Source organism: Rhipicephalus sanguineus, chromosome 2 (assembly GCF_013339695.2).
Source record: "Rhipicephalus sanguineus isolate Rsan-2018 chromosome 2, BIME_Rsan_1.4, whole genome shotgun sequence".
In the NCBI taxonomy this organism is placed as follows: Eukaryota; Metazoa; Arthropoda; class Arachnida; order Ixodida; family Ixodidae; genus Rhipicephalus; species Rhipicephalus sanguineus.
In genome coordinates, this window is record NC_051177.1 from 11,745,241 (window position 1) to 11,765,240 (window position 20,000).

The 20,000-nt window shown below is 47.1% G+C and overlaps 1 protein-coding gene across 1 annotated transcript in view; it reads right to left on the reverse strand.

The window, feature by feature from the left end:
* LOC119382412 (ankyrin repeat domain-containing protein 50-like) overlaps nt 1-20,000 on the reverse strand; it is a 191,069-nt gene that overhangs the window by 124,491 nt on the left and 46,578 nt on the right. Inside the window, 3 exon segments of the mRNA XM_037650105.2 lie at nt 1,532-1,810; nt 17,548-17,778; nt 18,000-18,471. Coding sequence (XP_037506033.1) covers nt 1,532-1,810; nt 17,548-17,778; nt 18,000-18,471 — 982 coding nt within the window.

The following is a 20,000-nucleotide window of genomic DNA, read 5'->3' on the forward strand; positions in this document are numbered from 1 at the left end:
TCAAGTTTCTTAGTTTCACGTAATCCTTCGCACTCCTTGGCCACATGTGCATTGTTAAAAGTTGCTAAACTAGAAGTAAATATAGCTTGTCATTAGTGTTTTAAGATACCTTAATCAAACTGCACGTCATTAAGCTAATCAACTGCATGTCATTAACTGCATAATTTTTAAAGATACCTTTGGTAAAGCACTAACTACAAATTATCAGGCAGAAAAATTGAATAGTTGACAAGGCCAGCACTCTTTATGTGCTGTAGCAAAACATCTGAAAGTGAAAAATATCTTCTCCCTCATGCAATGTGACGCTTGCACACTAACTTTTCTTTTTCAAGCACCTAAACAATATTTAGGTAACATTCTTGGCATTTATTTTATCATACATGATTACAGAACGCAAAAGTACAACATATGCTGCATAAGACAGCCGCTGAATAAAGCTTGGTGAAAAAGTTCTTGCCGCTGAGTGTGCGAGACATAAGGCTGATATGGAGCACGAAGGTAATGTGCGCGTCCTGCATATTTCTCAGTGATCATAGTAAACCTTCGCCAACTGACGGTAATGCAGCACAAATATGCACTGAACGATAGTATGCAGTAACCACGAAGTTCAACATAACGTAACGGGTATGTCTTAGCGATGCCTTACTTTAAAAATAAGAATGCGTAGCATACGTAATACGTAGGGATGGGCGGAAAGTAAACTTGAGGTTCGAAGTGAATTCAGGGTGAATAATGATTTGGTTGAATAATTTCACATCAAATAGTTTGAACAGTATCTTTAACATATAAAGAAAAATGAGCATTTCTGTCATGATCCAACTAATTTACACAATATTTTTAAGAACTAGAAGTAGGGTTGTTGGAATGTCAATTTCTTGGTTCGAGGCAAATTGGAAGCAACACTGAATAGTAGCAGGATTTGAATACTGATAGAGAGCAAGTGGGAAAATACGTTAGATTAAAAAAATTGCTATACTTAGCACACATAAGCCCACATAACACGCTTTTAAACTTTCAAAAAAACAACATTAGTAAAACTTGCTGTTGGGCTAGTTACAGTTAACCTAGTACGGTAACCTAGTTGGGCTAGTACAGTTAACCTTCCAATGTGGCTTCGCGGACTTTCCCTGGACAGGCGACTTCATGCCATTGCAACGCCATGCTGCGGTGAAGCCACCTTGTCAGGCGGGTTACTTGCAGTAAAGCTACGTCGTTCATTTTGAATACTTCGTAATTTCGAAAATCTTAATTGTTGTCGAAGTGAATTTGGATGCTGTAATATTCGTTGGAATATTTGAAGCGCTCGAATACTCACCCATGCCTAGTAATATGTTACTTGCTCGAATATTCAAAGTTGTCCGCATATTTGCCTCTTTAACCACATATTTATTTGGCCATGGTCGAATATTCAGGAAGAGTTGAATATGCTTTTTTCAAATCTATTATGCTTTGGATTAGGAAGATATTGAAGTTTTTTGACGATGTCCATGTGCAGCACACACAACCGAGGTGGTTTCCAAGGGTGACTTGCCTGGAAGAGGCGCTGGCAGAGCCACAGGTAGAGGCCATTGAGGGTGCCTGGAATGTGTCGTATCTCACGCAGCGTCACCCACCGCTGGGCGACACCATCGAGCAGACACTCGAGGTACAGCAGGCAGCCATTGCTCTTGATGTGCAGCTGGTTGAGGGCCTCGGCCGTGTCACGGGCACCCAGCTGCTGACGCAGGGCCTCCTCACCATCCAGCCGGGCCAGGATGTACTGCTGCATGTCACGTACCACGGACGCCTTGCGAAGGTCATCCAGGCTGATCTGCACAGAACCAAACTTAAGTAGGACTCACCACTGGTACGCATTCACCACTATGAAACGGCACAACAGAATAAGACGACTCACAACTCAAGTTTTGTTAAAATGCACAGAACATATATACATACCCATATGTGGTTACACATAAAAAAGGCAAAAACCAAACAAAAATTCACAGCACATCCACGGGTGAATGATGAAGAGCTTGGGCGAAGCTCCTGAAGCCCAATCATGGTTACACCGTGAAATCTTCAGTGGTTTCGCCCAGCAGTAATCAAAGCGATAGCCCAGTACATCATCAAAGACGTGACAAACACTGTATATATGTATACAAGAAATTTTATTAATTGTAAGTGGCAACTAGACGTGGCTTCCGTTCCCCCTTCATTATAACGGCTTTATGGTCGGTGAAGTGATGGATTGATGATGGATCTATTATACTGTTCGGGAGATACTGCCGGTTACGCCGGACGCGGGACAAGGTTAGACTAAGAGGAGCTTCGCCCCTAAAATACCAAAAGATTTCTTTGTGCTACATCATGCCAGCTTTCTCTGGCAGAGTGGGCAGTTGTTGAGAGCACACCAAACATCGGTCTTTCTAGGGGCATAGCTACGCAAGATCACAAGGGGGTGGTATGGCGACGAGCTGGCAGTAATGGCTGCAACAAAACTGACACGAGGGTCGAGTGGCAGCTTATCACTTCCGGCTGCAGCACTTCCAGTGACTGCTGGATCTGCCTATGAACAATGTCAGCTACATCAGCAAAACTTCCTACTTTAGACGTGCTGCACAAGCCAAAAGAAAGAGTAGGAACACAGAAAATGGCGCAGACTACCCCCTGTTTATTTCATGAATCGAGAAGCCAATACATCGGCGTCCATATCACAAACGCCATTTCTGTGTGCATACAAATGGCGTTACCAATATGCACACCTATATATTGGCTTCTTGATTCACAAAATAAACAGTTGGCAGTCTGCGCTCTTTTCCGTGTTCCCGCTCTTTTTTTCTGCTTGCGCAGCACACCTAAAGTGCAGCTATATCAGTCCACCTGAGGTTGCAATCCAGGGAACATCTTACGCAGCTTTTGACGCATGACCACTCTGATGTCATCACATAGGTAGTCGGTGCCTAAAGCTTTAGCTTCAGCATAGTTCGTCATCAGTGAACTGCAATTGCCTTGCCCACATCTCAAGTGTCTACGATCGTCAAGGCTCCAACATAGACTCCGCAACGGTCTTCGTTATTAATCCAGCGAATAGTTCTTGTTTTACTCCTGTGGAGATAGGTTTGCGAGACGCTTACCCTACGAGGCAACCGGCAAGAGACGCGCCATTCTCTACTGCCGCAGCGAACAAAGATGCTACGGCCGGGTTTGTCGACTCTCCAGCACGGCGCAGAAAAGGCACTCAAGGCAGGATGTCAACAAACAACACGGGTTTCTTAACCCAAGATGCAGCACAGTATGACAGTCACGGGCTTGCAGGCCGTAAAGGGAACTCCGCAAGACCGATCGAGTACGCTTGCCAGCGGCGCTACGACTATCACACAAAAGGCAGCAGTCGAGCACACGAACGAGAAGCCGCCTGCTAGAGCAGCGCGTGAACCTTTCGTGCTGGCCTGAGAGCATCTGATGTGGGCAAGCGAGCTCATGGAGGAAGGGGGTTGTCACTGGTGGCCAATGAGGACAGGCGTTGCGCAGTGACGTGGGCTAGCGTGATTACATGGTGGCGCGAGCATGCTCAGGCAAGTTCGGACGCGTGGCTTGTGCGGGGAAGACCAACGCATGGCTCACACAGAGCAAAAAGGCGTGGCGGCGTAGCCACGGTAGCCATGTCGCCGAATAACGGCGGTTCCCGGTGCTCGAGCCGTGCGGGGCCACCACACGCGTTAGCTGGGGAACGAGGCGCCATAGGGGAGGGAGCGCTCGATTCCCACACTCCCCACCTCAGGCTTCATGCACGCTGGAGTAGCTGCAGCAAAACAAGTGAATGGCCTGCTCCGTATAGACTGTGATGCTTTTGTTCACGAGCTGCACTGATGTCTCCAGCAAAGCTGCGGCCTTGTCCTCATGGACAACGCTCGAGAAGCTGTCCAGCCATGTGGACTCAAACCAAGTTCTCGCTGTGTCTTTTAGGAGAAATGCACATGATGCAGCTTCTCAGTTGTTGAAGGTGACAACCCAGTCGTATGTTTTCGGCCACCTTCCCAAGTCATCAATGGATAATCCAATGTTACTAGACTAGCCTCAGTTGTAAAACGCCATGCCCAAGCCTTTACTGTCAGTGTCGCCATAATTTGCCAGCCGCTAGATCACGGCACCATTCCATTGAGCAGTTGCCTCGCAGCAGCCATAAAGGGCCCCTCACCAAGTCTGGCCATTTTGAGCTGACAAGTGCAATGCTTACATAGTGAGCTCATGATTTTGTCTGCCAAGAGTTACATCGCTACGCGCCGCGCTACAAGATGAGGCAATAATGTACGACACCGAGTTTGACGTAGTTATGGGCACAGGGTAAGCCCATGCATTTTTGACCATGTTGAGGAACCATTTTCTCAGTAACTAAAAGGGGTACCCAAATAATACATATAACACTTTCTTTCAAATTTTGTGCTCTATTTACTCTACCAGATTTATTAAAATCTAACAAATATTACAATTTCGGTGAATTTTTTACCACTAGAACCTAAATATTGAGTTAATTTGCATCTCTCAAAATTTGTAACACAATAACTGTCAAGTGCATAATTCAATTCTGGTACAGTAGTTATATGCACTTATGCAGATTACAAGGGAAAATAATCAACTGGTTATCTTGGAATACACTGAAAATTATGGTACCTAAGTAATAAAAAACATGGTTTTGAGATAATAGAGTTTAAAGTAAGAAAACAGCTGAAAAGCAAACATATTTTGCCACGAACACTCTTCAACTGTTTTATTTAGTAGCTACAAGCTTGTTAACCATTGCCAAAGTCATGTTTTCATTTTCGAGCCTGTCGTCTTGCTTGCCTTGCTTCTTTTGTGAGCTGTTGTGCAGCTCTATCTGCAATGTATCGTCGATTCTTGTAAACTTTTTCAGCAAACTGACTGTATTTTGGCCAGGCTTCAATCCTAATGATTTCAGAATTTTGGTACATGCGATACTGCCATCATTAAATGGAATAACAGCATCCAGTGCCACAATCCTTAAGACTCTGAAGCCTAAAAAAGGACAGCAAGGACTCTGCAACGCAATTCCGATTAGCTAAACACTTTCACCGCACAGTTTACATGCACCATTCTGTCTAATTGCATCACAAATATTATTCATGTCCATTAGAGCAAACCCGTTGTCACTCTGCATGTGATTTGCCTCGAAGGACGCTGAGGAGGCTGACAGGTTTGACGATGAAGAGCTTGTTCGTTCAGCGTTTGGCACCTCAGTACGTCACCAGCATTTATTCGCATTTACAAGAGGACTGTACTGTTTGCTGCAAAATTAAAGCTTGCTGAGGACCTTCTTTACCGTCAGCATCTATCGACAGGCACCAGACACAAGGCGTAATAAAGCTACGAGATGAAAGTGTTCGAGCAGACGCACTCCAAAGAACAAGTGCAAATAAGAAGATGCACAGCATCTTCGGGTTGCCTTAGAAGTTGTTACGCGACAATTTCTTACATACAGCTGACTCCATTGTAGAAAGAAAAAGACAGGACGCCGACCAAGAAGGTGTCAAAAATATAATAAAATGACGTTTCGCTGACTCCAGCTGACTCCAGACAAGCATTTCGGCTTTCGTACAGGAAGTTTCTTTGAGAAAAATGGATCGTAAGCACGGAGTGCATACGAGGGGCTTGTCCTGGGATGCGTGTTCACTCGCTACTTGCTTTCAGAAAAACTGGTTTTCAACCACAAAAAAACACTTTTCGAGAAAATCACGAATACGAAAAATATGCACAAGGAGATACACTTCCCAAGTTGCAAAGAAAGAAAACTTGATTTTTTTTTTTAATTTTGCCTTACTCTGTGCCCTCAAAGGTGTAGCGCCGCGCGCCAAACAGAGCGGTGGGTGAGGACACCAAGGCACACCAGCGCAGCATAAACTGCAGAGAAAGCAGGAGGGCGCGTCTCGCCCATGCATCGTGACGTGACATGGTGATGCACGTGCATGACCCTCCAGCTCTGGTATGGGAGAACGCAGGGGAGGAGTTTGGCTTGTGAAGGCTAGACAGGGTAAGTGGCAAGGGTGCAAAGCTCGCCTCCTCATATCATGGTTGAGCACCGCTTCAAAATAATTATCTCTGCATGTAATGAGCCAATTTGAAAAAATTCTTGCGGTAGAATGTTTCTATTGGAAACGTAACAACTTTTAGTGCATAACTAAAATTTGACATGTAACCTGGTGAGGGACCTTTTAAGCTTGAGCACATTTTGAACTTGCTGGCATTATCCCTTGCAGATCTGGTGATAGCATACGAAAGCAGCATCCACTAACACAGTGATGCTACCGAGGACTTCTGATTTGGAGCAATTTTTGGAGCAGCAAAATTTCCATTTTGGAGCACTTTGGAGCAGCAAAAATTTCCATCTTGGAGCACTTTGGAGCAGCTAATTTTACATCCTGGAGCGCACCAGAGAAGCAAATTGCATTACCATTCAAGCCCCTGAATAATTATTATGGGGCTCTTATGAAGAGCTGGAAATATTTGCATTCATCACAAATCTCATGGAAAAAAATCATCTCAGGAGAACTCCATATTTCACTCAATAATGCAAAAATAAGGGCTCATGCAGTTGAGTGTCCTGGATTAACCTCTTCGGTGATTATTTTCGACACTAGCAAATAAACAGAATACCGGATCAATAAAATTGTGCTTTTTGAAATAAAACTCTAAATACATCTATGTGGTTATCAGCAAATGTGGTAGACAAACGCCGTGATGTACAACAGTGCCAAAGAGTCCCTAATGCATTCCCCTAAGACGACTCCAAGGCGAAAGCCAGGTTCTTCTCGATCGATGTGTTGACCCTCCCTCTCTGCAAGCTTTAATTCTGCACCTCACCTGGTTTTGCACTACCTCCATGATCGGCGCATTGATCGCGGAAGCAGTGCAAAGCAACGATGTCATGTGATGACGTCATCACGTGATGATTATTTTTTGCATAAATCAATTGATGCCGCCGACAGTCAATTTTCGTGTTTGATGAAGCATAAATCTAAGGCTTTCGCATTAATATTGCATATTGAACATTAACAGCCTGCCCATTAACAACCTGGCCTTACATACCAAACTGTCCACCATCATGTCACCACTGTGCCGTGCGCGAAACAGCTTCGCTTATCATCCTTTTCACAGAGTGGTATGGCTCCGCAATTTTTTTTAATTTTTATTGTGATAGCAATTATATGGACACTCTCGAGGGGTTTTTACCGTCATGTCCCGTATAAAAGTCCAAATTGATGGCATCCCCCCGCGCATCATATGTTCTACCCAGAGTAAAAGCGCGCAAGCGGGGCCGACGAACACAGCTGAAGCAGAGATCAAACGAGCCAGGACATCTCCGTCTCTCGGAGGGCGCATGCAATAACAGCACCCCGTAGTCGAAGCAGAGGGGAAACACATGAAAAAACGCGAGCGAAGCGGGGGGGGGGGGGTCGCCGCTCAAGCAGCAACTTTGAACTTTGATTCTAAGGGCACGGTGGCAATCCCTGGCCCACGCACTATCTCGGCAGCCATCAGCGGGCGGCTTCTACGTGCAGCGCTCTCAACGCGAGGACACTGTGCAGAAAGAGCATCTCTCCCTGGAGCAGCCATATTCGCTTACACGTAGAGTTACGCGAGATCGGATCCTTGCTATCGCATTCACTGCTTCACCCTTGCAGTGAAACTGACTTTCTTTAAAAAAAGGAAGCAATAAATTTGATTCGGAACCCTATAGCACTGACGAGCTCGAAAGGGCAGGGCCTGTTTAAGGGGTATTTACCGCAGAGTGATTACAAACCTGGATGTGCTGGTGGAAGGAATTATGAAACAGTTCTTCTGGATGAAAATCCATGGATAAGGTATATCTGAGGAAAAGTGTCAGTGCGGTCCTACTGTTCACGTGCTCCTCCATAGACGCGAAGCACGGAAAATTCGATATTGTTCCATATATCTATTGCTAGTGATCCCAGATTTCATTCCGCAATGTTCAGAAATAGAAGTGACAGATCTTTTAGCGGCACGCGTGTAGCATTGCTTTCATTACATGCCATGTGATGCTTGAAACGAGCTATCAGCAGCATTTCTAGAACAGGCGACGTCCGCCGATGAATCGCTGCCACACTTTCACGCTGCCGATTGGCCTAGACGTCACGAGCGTCTGCGGAGAGTGTGTTTTGCTGTCGAGCGACTTGCACAACAGAAGCTGCGCCGGCACCGTGCATGGCGTCATAGTTTGCTCGGCACGCATGCGCGAGCACTGTTTATTCAGCGGAATAATTCGTGGTCCGTGGTTGTAACTTTGGTGGCCCTAAGACTAAGCTGCACATGTTCTGACGTGCCAGCAGTACAATTGCCAGTGATAGACGCCCCCAAACCCAAGACTCTGGTGCAGTTTGGCACAATTTTCATCAATTTATCATGATGGCGCAGTAAATACAATTTGGTGCACTTTGGCACAGTTGGCGCAGGAGTGGAATCACTGACCAACAGCAATAAGATTTGTCGGGCTAGTTGGTTCATGCTGAAAGAACTGCACGAAACCCACAAAATGCTTATTTATATGCACCTAAGCTGCTTTTCTAAGTGTCATGTTTTTTTTGTTTGTTTTTATTTTAATGTCATCAACCTTTTGCAATTTGCTCTTCACCTACAGATGCTTGGCACGTTTGCTCACTGCTTTTACTTGCTTAATTGACACTTTTATCTGGAGCAGTTCCAAACCAGATAGCATGTCCGAATCATTATCATTAACCACAACAATAACCGCACAACCTTCTTGTGAACCAACGAATGAATTACAGAAAATGAAGAATGACCCACATATATAGCTAAGACCGAAACTGTCAGAAGAAATTATTTGCCCCCACAAGGAAACCAATTACACTTACAGCCGCTTGGTATTGCAAATCAGTTCTGTGGAATCCCGCAAGGTGGCGGAAGGGTTAAGAAAGAGAAAATAGACAACCACCCGGGTGGTTGTCTATTTTCCCTTTCCTAGCAGCTTGGTATGTTTCCTCGCTGCTTTTACTTCAAGACTGGAACCTCACCACTGTGCATGCACGTGACTAAACAAAATTTAATTATGCAAGCACAGAGTTCCTGAAAATGCAAGGGGCACCCAACACGCCTCAGCGTATTCTTTGACAGCTCTTTTGTATTTGCAGAGTGAAAAGACCACATGTTTTCCATTACTGTTCTCAAGAATTAGCATTCACCAAGAAGACGGTAGCCAAACGGCTTCAGTGTCACTTAATGAGACTTCCTTCAGAGTTTCAATGATCTGCATTTCTTGGGTGTCTTCACATTCACCCCCACTTGAATGTGACATGGTGAGACCAACAGCATGTCCAGTGTTCTCTTCTCATTTGCATTTTTTCTGCCAAACTTGACAGATACGAGGGAAGGTGTGGGAACACATTGACACTGCACCCTCAGCAAGTCTCCACTTCCCTCGTGGCACCTAACAGTCTGTCCAGTAATTAATGCACACATGAGACTTTAAGATGTCCCGCCCATGAAACTGTAGATCACACACCTTGGATTTCGCAAATAGTTCTCGATGGGCATGAGGAATCACTCTGTTCCATGCCAAGTAAAGCGTTGCATTGCCAAGAGCACAGAAGAAGTGGCGCACTGCACTGCTGACATCATTCCAATATACACACTTGTGCAGCCAGGAATGCGGTGTGTCGGCATCGTCTGCCGATATCCTGAACAGCTGCACTTTGGCAGGTTTGCTGAAGTTTGCTGCTCACAGGCAACCACAGAAGGCATCAACTGGGTGCTTCGCCTGACCCATCCATGTAACTGGCTAGAGAAAAGATGAAGTTCGATGCTACTGCAGCACCACGAAAGCGCGGGCGAGCGGCAGTTCTGTGCAACGCCACCGAGTTTGAAAACTGGAGCTAGTCTAGTAATGTTGGGATGATCCGCAGAGCATAGGTTGTGTGGGGACATTCACTTCCCCTGTAAAGTTGTTTTTGCCTCCTGGTGCCCGTGCATCCTGCGAGCCAGCTCCACTGCAGGACTAGCCTGGTTGATGTCAGTGTAGTTAGCACAGTCGCTGCAGTGCAAAGAATGGTGTTTTGTTCCCATGGTGGCACCAACTGGCAGCAAGGTTATGCGGGCCCATGAGGAACGACGGTGCTCATTCTCTTGGGTTTTCGGCACTGCTAGCAGATGGTCGACTCTGGTGAGGCAGTGCGTGGGGCGATTCCACGGCTTGTCCCCATGTACTCTCTCCAGTGGCGAGTCAAATGTCAGCAATGCAGCATTCACATTACATTGTGTGTCTCATGTTGTTTTGAGTGCATGTGATACTGGCATTTTACTGTGTTATTTGTCGTGTTACTTTAGTTATGTGTGTGATTCGGCTGGCGAGCTCACTGTTGTGTGAAAGGTGCTAATAAATGCCCATGTGCTCGTTTCTACTACCGTGTGTACTGCGTCCAGTGTTCCTGGAGCGGGAGAGAGACCCCACAATTGCTGCAGTATGATCGCAGAGAGTGGCACTACGATTGCCAAGGTAGCCATAATTTCCCTAGCCTCTGTTGTCTTGTCAGGTAGGGGTCAGTACTGTGGCGGCAATCCTTGTTTTCAGGGGCTAGCTAGCTGATTGTGAATGGCATTGGTGTCCTCTTGATGGTGTAGGCCTTGTACACGGTTTGTTGGGGGTGTTCGGTACATGAATGCGAAAGCATCTACATTGGGTGTCACATGGCTGTGATGGTGAAGAACACAGCTGAACAAACGGTAAAGATTTAACTCTCTGAACTGGTCTGAAGTAAAGGAAGTAACACTCACAATACAACGATAGTGGTGAGCAGTCATTGGTAATCTGATCTTTCACAAAATGGGTGGGCTTCTATACATATGTCATCACACATTCCAGAGTTATCACTGGTGCTCACTTAGGTTGCAATATGTACACAGGTTTTCACGTTGTGCACCCAATCTGATTAAAATTGCCAACAACACTCAAGAGTGTTCCAATACATTCACGCGTGGCTTGCACCAAGCAATAATGTGTGTAACAGCTTTAGCCTTTCAAACCCGATCATCATGCAAAGTACGTATGTGTGTCATATAATCGCATTTTCTCACGTATAACCAGAAAAAAAAAATTTTTAATTTGGAGCTAAAGTCAAAAGAAAAAAAGCATACTTTGGCCCGCAAACTTGGCTTCATGGACGTGCTTCACAGCTATGTAAGGAAGCTAGTTTTGCGGCAATACGAGGGGATCATACATCCCACAGAGCCATGTACAACACCATACATGGGACAACTGAATCCAACAATGGACGAACCTATGATTGAAATAGAAATGAGGGCGGCCATCATAGCCACCATCTGTAACACGGCACAGACTGCACCACCCGCACCATCATCAGAAACGTCAGCGACAAGTCCATCTCTGTGCTGACGGCCTTTACCAACCAACACTGGGAACAAGACACAATGTCAGCAATGTGGAAACATGCACAAATAATCATGATCCCCGCACCAAGCAAGGAACTGGCAATCGAAAACCTCAGACCCATTTTGCCTACATCCTGCTCTGGCAAGGTGTATGAGAGAATCATAAACACAAGACTACAGAAGCATTTGGACGATAATAAGCACCTGCCGGACCCCATGTTCGGTTTCCCTGCTGGCCGGTCCTCGCAAAACGTATTACTCTGACTCAAGGAAGAGATTATCAGCAATGTTCCCCGCAACAATGAACACATTCTCTTAGCAATCGACGTAAAAGGGGCTTTCGACAAAATTAGCAACCGAGGAATCCTGGAGGGGCTTACCAACACCAACTGTGGCGAAATAACATACAAGTACGTTCAGGACTTCCTAAGCCACAGCATGGCCGAGCTGAAGATGGGAGAGCTCCAGACCCCAGCAACAAGGGCACAGCTGTAGTCTCATCCATGCTCTTCAACGTCGCCCTGATCGGCCTTGCAAGAAAACTGCAGGAAGTAGAAGGCCTCCGCCACACCTTCTGTTTTGTGAGTTTTCTACACAGACGACACGACACTCTGGACCACAACAGGATCACTCGCAGAAAAGGAAGAGTGTCTGCAAACTGCAGCTCACATCATCCAAGAATACATCAGATCAGAACACTGCGCAGAGAAATCTCAGATTCTACGAGTAAGACGAGGCCGAAGTAACCACGCAGTCCCCACAGACCCAACACAAGAATTAGAGGTACAGTCGAACACTGATATACCGAACCCACATATGTTGAATTTTCGGCTATATCGAGCTTGTAAATTATCCCCTTGAAAATCCTTTGCAAAAGTATAGAAATTCGCACGTCTATATTGAACGGTATTTATACCCGCCATCGGATATATCGAACGCCGCACGAGCTGGAAGGTGCGCTTCGGCACTCACTTCGCCCCGCGACCTTCGTGGCGCCGCACCTCAGCTGACACCCGAAATGCTCCAAAAACGTGAGGGCGAGAGGGCTCGGACTGTACTCCTGTTGGGCGCGTTCTCCAACTTGTGGAACGGCTTTCTTATTTTTATTTTTTCTCTCTTTCTCTCTCTTTCTCATGCTTTCACCGCGTTACCGTCGGCTCGGAGAGCAGGAACAAAGAAGCCGGCGGCCTCCTCCTTTCACCTTTTCTTTCTTTAGTTTTGTTGCTGTTTTGTCAGTTTTGATCAGCCAACCACAGCCCGCCCCTTTCGTATTTGCTCAGCCAACCACAGCTCGCACCTTTCGTACATCATCGCTGCTGCCTTTGCAGGTAGTCAGGGCGCCCGGGTAGCCGTCGCCACCATCGCGACTGATCGCAAGCGCTTTGTTGGCGGAGTTCACTTCTGTGAGTTGTCGCATACCACCGCATTCCTCTTTTGCGTGCGTGCTCCCCTGCGAGCACAAAAACATCGAGCTGAAGTTTGTGCTGGCCAACACAACAGTGAAGATGCAACCACTCGACCAGGGCATCATCAAGTCCTTCAAGGTGGGCTGAAGGTTGACCTGCTTGGTGCCATTCAAATGGTGACGGGCGCCTGGCAAGACGTGAAGACGGACACAGTGGCCAACTGCTTCCAGAAGGCAGGCTTTGTGATGGCGGAACTTGCAGCGACGACAAGCACATAGACGACGCATTTCGCGAGTTGTCGTCCCTCTTCCCGGCTGCCGTTCCACCCTAAGTGTCTGCAAACTATTTTGTGGAAGCGGACTGCAATGTTCAGGCTGTTGCGAGCCTCGCTGACGAGGACATTGTAGCTGCGGTTGCAGGGACCCAGGATGCCCCGGCCGACAGCTCAAGTGGCGACGAAGATCATCCAGACGAGGCGGCGGCGACACACGCGTACTCTGCCGAAGTGGCGGCAGCGTTCGGCTCAATTCGCCGTTTTTGCGGCGACATGGAGTGAACCGGGCTGTCGCATCTGGACAGCCTCGATAAGATCGAGGCCAGCGTCTTCAACTTCATTTCGAAGACGAAGAAGCAAAGATAAGTGATTTTTTTTCGTGTGAATAAAACGTTCTGTTGCATCGTGTGTGTGGAATTAGTTGTCATTCTTGAATGCGCCGATTGTAGGTGATCGTCTGCCACTGGTAAGGTCTCGGGGTCGGTATTTTTTTATATGAAATTTTTCATATATCGAACTAATCCGCGATCTCCTTCGAGTTCGATATGTCCGTGTTCGACTGTATACCTTAACAGAAGCCTCCTAACGGAGAAACCACTGATCAGGGTGCAGGGCATGTGGCTGCCGAGTAACCAGCGGGCCATCCACACCCTTACGCTTCTCCAAACAAGTGTCGAGGTTATATCACACGTGATATCCCGCATAAGATCCAAGATCAGAGGCATGAAGGAAAGAGACACTCTCAGACTCGTTCGAAGCCTGGTGGTGAGCAGAATCACGTACAGCCTACCCTACTATCATCTCACACAATTCGAGATGAAGGGGGCCAACACCCTCTTGTGAATGTCATTCAAGACTACTCTCCGCTTGCCGACAAGTACATCCACTTAGAAATTGCTGGCACTGGGGCTTCATAACTCCCTCAGCGAACCTGCCGAAGGCCTTCACATCTCAGAACACAGACTCCAGCGTACTCGCACGGGCCAGCAGGTCCTACAAACCTTGGAATTCTGTGCCCCAGGAAACCTGCGAAATACCTCGTCACGTCCAGGACAGGTATCACGTTGACCCAATCCCACACAACATGGACCCCAGCCTACACTGCGGCAGAAGGAGAGCAAGAGCTCACTACATTCAGAAAAGATGTAGATTTCAAAATACGGCCCGTTTTACGGATGCCGCCATGTACGGGACGACGACTAAGGGCGCAGTGGCAGTAGTACGAGACCGCCGAGGCCACGTCATCTCTGGTGCATCGGTGCAACCCTGCAAGATCACGGAAGTCGAAAAGCTTGCCACTGCACCAGCCATCCGCAAGGGCCGGCATGCAAACAGGCCACTGACAATACTCACAGACTCCCAACAGGCATGCAGGAACTTCCTACAGGGCAGAATCGGTGTGCCTGCTGCACAGTTCCTTGCACTAATACCAAGGGAAGACAAGGAGGACTCCAGCACCCAGACCATCATATGGATACTGGGACACACTGGCATCACGGGCAACCTGCGCACTGACCTAGCAGCTTGAGACTTTGTACACAACCGAGCGCTCCTTAAGTTGGCTGCAGATGACCCGGAGCCAGTCAACCTCCAGTATGCCACAAAACTGAACTACCACCGAGGGTGTCACCTGCAGTATCCACCACCCCACCAAAGCTTACGACGGATGAGGCCACTGCCTGGCGTAGGCTCCAGACAGACACCTACAAAAACCTACACGCATTACATTGCACGCACCCCACAGCCTACAGGGATGAATGTCCATGGTGCAGGGCCACACCAACCCTGTACCACATTATATGGGGGTGCACACGAAACAACCTAGAACACCACTACACGAACAAACAAGAGAGCAATGGGAGGCATTGCTGTCCAGCTGTCATGAGTAAAGGGGGCACAAGGCACGTGCCGAGAGGCGGAATGTGGCGATGGTGTGCGCGCCACAGAAATTCCCCGATGGTGTGCGCTGATGCCACGTCCTCGCACACCACTGGCCGGGGAAGGGTGCGTGCCACGCGACCCGAGCTGAGGTGACAGACCCCAGGACAAGAGGCAGGCACTGTTCGGTGGAGTTGTCGAGGAGCAACGTGGTGCAAGCCAGCGTCGCACCAGCGACGAGAGCAGCAGGGCCCCGTTCTGGAGGCAGCGGCACGAGAGGCTCGGGAGGGTGGCCGTCGACCTTGGTGTCATCCATGTGAGGCTCCCCGGGCTTGCGGCAGCCTCATCACAGCAGTTCGTAGGGCACCTATGGCACTACCCCAGCTCGGCAAGACGACTGCGACCCACTGGGAATCACCAGAGAGCCACATCGGCAGTTTGACCCGGTGACACCAAGGAGAGGCCAAGAGTTAGGCCTAACTGGACGAGACCGATGTTCTCGACGAAAGACCGGAGAATCGGCGAGGAGGTCGAATAGCGAAGCGGCGGATCGATGACGACGACCCTAAGACGTCGACAGTAGCTGCGACGACGGGGCCGAACGTCGACTTTGGCATTGAATCGAGGCGACGAACACACACGAAGTAAGAACGTTCGATTCGGGTAGCGAGACTGAGATGCCATAGTGGCCAGACTTTCGGGCCAGTAGAGCCAAGCTTAGTTAGAAGTGTTTGTTGTGTTCATTTGTACAGCTTGGCATTTTCGCATATGTTACTTCTGGTTGTAAATTTTTAGTGTGTTAATTTTTTTTGCCTTGTTGTGGGGGATAAAGTTTGTCTGCCGTGATGCCACGGTCTCCCACCTCTCTCTCTCCCAATTCCATTCCGCATTGCCAGCGCTCCCGAGATACGTGACACCAGCTCAGCCCTAAACAACCAGACCAGGCTTGTCCAGCGGGCAGAGAGTATGGCAAAAGCCAGTGAAGTCCTGGACTAGGGCCCCCACCATCAGCAAAGTCGGGGCAATCCACAAGGGCTCTGCCTGTTTTTGAATAAATTTTGTCACCATAGAAAATTTTCCACGAATTGTTGAGGGTACGGGTTATACGCGAGAAAATACGGTACACTTACACACAGTAGCAAAAATTCTGACATTAAAAAAATAGTCCACACCAGAGCACTAAGACATAATCGCCTAATTGATTCCTGCCATTTTGACAGCCACAGATACTTGAGTTGTATGTACAGGGTCGACCACATCTAAGGTGAGCACCTCATTTGTATTCAAAGCATTCAAACTACAGTAGACTCTCATTAAACAGAACCTGAAGGGACCAGGAATCAAATCAAATCAAATCAAATTTTATTCCGGTGTACAGCGAACACTGTATACCGACGAAATTGGGCTAAAGGTGTGTTAATACACCTGACGAGGGCCCAACTTCCCTACGGTAGGCACATGTTGCAGCATGAATTTCATAGAAGTGTTACACAGTGATGGTACAATGTTATACAATGTTATACAATGTGTCAGTTATACAATGCGTAAAGTCACTGTCTCGAATCAAAGTATCTCACATGCTAAACGCAACAATAACAAATACAAAATAAAGTACATTTCAATCAGTCACTTGTACATAACAGTAGTTTAAGACATCAATGAATAGCTGGTAAATATTTATTGGACATAAAAGATTATGAAAAAATTACCTAAAGAAGACAAGACAACATTATAAAGCTTTTTCTACGTTTCTTCTAATAGCTTCTAATAGGTTCTGTTCAACAGGAGTTACACTTACTGAGATATAACAGGGGTGCACAATTCAAGTATGAAACCAATCTTACTAGAGGCAGTTGTCCATTTAAGCAGCAATTTCATTGAAGAGGTTTCCGTTTACTGAGAGTCTACCGTAGAACATTTATTCTACTTCGCAAGGGAAACAACCTTTATGGGACACCTTATCGTGGTGTTGACAAACGGAAAAGCAACTTTCCTAATTACGTATTAGACATCAGCTTCTATGAGGTCTTGAAAACTAGTAGGTGTTCACCCCGGATGTGGACAACCCTGTACAGATCTTTATTATCAGCTTTTCTACAACATCTACACATACCTTAGATCCATGTGTCATGTGGCACAGAGAAAGTAATGCCCATGTGTAGTAGGTAGTGTTCTGAAGAAGCATTGACCAAAGAGAGACATACACAAGAATACGAGGATGGCATTCATATTAATGTCTTTTCAAGTACAATTCCACTTTACTAACTTGTCCAGCCAGCTATTCATGTACTCATGTACATCCAGTTCAGCACCCAGATAAACGAACTTGAGTCATCACTGATGCCACGCCTTGATCAGCACAATACTGCAACTGTGTAGTGGACACTGTGAGTGCTTCCCCTTAGAACACACACCATGGCAACACAACAGCCTATCTGATTGCACCCAACAGAACCTGATTTGGAAATCAGATACTTCCCATAGCCATCGACCAAACTGCTCATCTCGGTATCCATTCTGAAAAATATTTTGTTGCAGGGGAGCCGAACAGCACTTTCTTGGTTGCACACACACCTTTCTGAAGCCAGTGAACATGCGTGTGATGGTCTTGCTCTGCCGGCGTGCTGAGCAGACCAGCAGGAGCCACTGCGGAAATAGCTGCTGGTGGGCAGCCAGCAACTCTGCAATGGTGCGGCTACCTCTGCCACCATCGGGCAAACAGTGGTGCCTTCGTTCACCACCATCGTGGTGGTGGTGGTGGTGCCGATGGTGCTGATGACTGCCTGTCACACCAGAGGTATTCACCTGCAATGAAAGATGATGACAAGGACCCATCATTATTACTACACTGTGCAAAAAAAATCAATAAAACTAAACGGTACATCATTTAACAGTCGCACCTTCATGGCAGCTACTCTCAAAGCAACTTCCCCTTAATAAGATAATGCTTGATGAAAGCTGCCATCCAAAAGGTTCTCAACACCTCTGGAACCCCCAACATGCAGTGTGTCCTCCGAGATGCATACCTGGACAAGGAGCGACTCGTCAACCGAGTCCACGAGCAGCAGGCAGGGCTGCTCGGGTGGCTCTATCTCGAGCAGCGGAAACAATACCGCCTTTTTAAATGCCTCATCAGGCCATCGTGCACATGCCACAGGCTCGAGTGAAGCTTCGGCATCGCGCAGTCGGTCCTGGTAGCCGTTCAGCAGGCCTGCTTGCTCGCACCGGCACAGCTGGCGCACCAGGCCCAGCACAAACGAGGCCACGGCCAGGGTGCGCGTGTCGTGCGCCTGGCAAAAGTGGTGAGCCAGCAGGCGCCGGCTGAGCACGTGCTGGTGCGCCTCCGGGTCGGGCACCGTGGGCTGTGCAATCTCCTGGAAGAAGGCAGTCTTGCCACAGCCTGGCCCACCAACCACAAGAGCACCGCATGTTTTGGATGCTGGTCGCTGGTCGAGGCAGTGGGCCAGCTTGGCAAACGCCCACTCCCGGCAGAGGAACCTGCACTCAACAGTTCATCGGCACCGATCACATCCTGTAGCCCACAATGTACGCGGAGGCAAATAAGCTTCGGTTTTTGCCACTGAATTCTCCTCATGTTGGTGCATAGCACAAAGTGAGTGGAAGAAGTGCTTCGTGGCAGACAATGATCCGAGTAAAGAAACACAAACAACAAAAAGAATAGAAGATTATGGCACTGCATCAAAGAGTAGAAACCTTGTATCAGTGGCCGTAGTAAGTCGAATGTTAGCGACATTCATGCACGGGCAGTAGACCACCACAAAAACTGGGGAAGTACCAGAGAATGAAGGGAGCATAAAAAGCAGTAACATTAAAGGAGCCTGAATACACTATAACTCCAAATTAGATTGGCCTACCGAAAATTCATTACCCTGCCCCTCCATCAATTATGCAATGTGTAGCTGAAACACAGGCCTATTTACACAATATGTAGATGTATATAAGACGGCAACTGTCCAGCAACCAGAGAGACAGCCTCTTCCTCTCTGTCTTCAGTGTAGCGACGCTGCAGCAGCTGTTCCGTATCAATGTTAGGGCAAAAATTGTGTAGCTTCTTATATTTACTTCTTAACCCTTTAACTGATGGGGTTTTTTTTCAGCACTGCTCCGCACTTCCTGTCGAGCTCCTTTTTTTTTGTGTTATGTGGAAATTTTATGCTAATAATGCAGTAGGATGCTCTGCAAGACATGTAAATTTTTTTACTGAGCATCATCTCAACAAAAAAAAAAAGTTGCACTCATAACAAGTAAATTAGCAATCACTGGTAAGTTACAAGCAATTAAAAAACTAGCAAAATAATTAACTGATAATTCAGAGTGAAGAGCCACATTAACCACTTTCGTTAGAGTCCGAATTCAAGAAAAGCTCTTGAATTTAATCGTTCGTCAAATCGCGTGTGCATGTTGCACGCGGACTTGCTATGGCTGCGCTGCTGAGATGCTGGCAAAAAGACGTGAACTGATGCGGTTGTAGAAGCATGTGCTCCATGTGTTGTCAAAAGTTTTACTACAGGTTATATTTGTTTACATATCCTCCCCATAGGTGATGGAACACGCCCGCATTATTTTCTTTTGCAAGAGTTGTCTCACGAGTGCCAGAGAGAGATTTAGCTCTTTTGTTGGTACGCCTATTCAAATCGATGACCGGTGATCGATGCTTTGAATCGCCGATTTTGGCATGTCGGATTTGTTTCTCGTGCACCTAGCTCCTCCAACTGATGATTAGCCCAGGCACTGCACTTTCAGAATCAGTTTAAATTTTCCCGCTTTGGCAACATAGTGATTTTTGACAGACCTTTTTGTGAACCAACATGTGAGTGTTGTTAATGCACGCCGCTCGTGTTTATCCTTCAGTAATATCAAAGTTCTGTAATAACACAAACCCTTGCAAGTCAAATATCAAATTATGGTGTCAGCTTTGCAATTTAACAGTGTTGAGTGGTAAGAAGTGCCCAAAATTTGCACCAGCTATTCACTAGAGAGCTGCTGTCTTGAGTCAGGAAGATTTC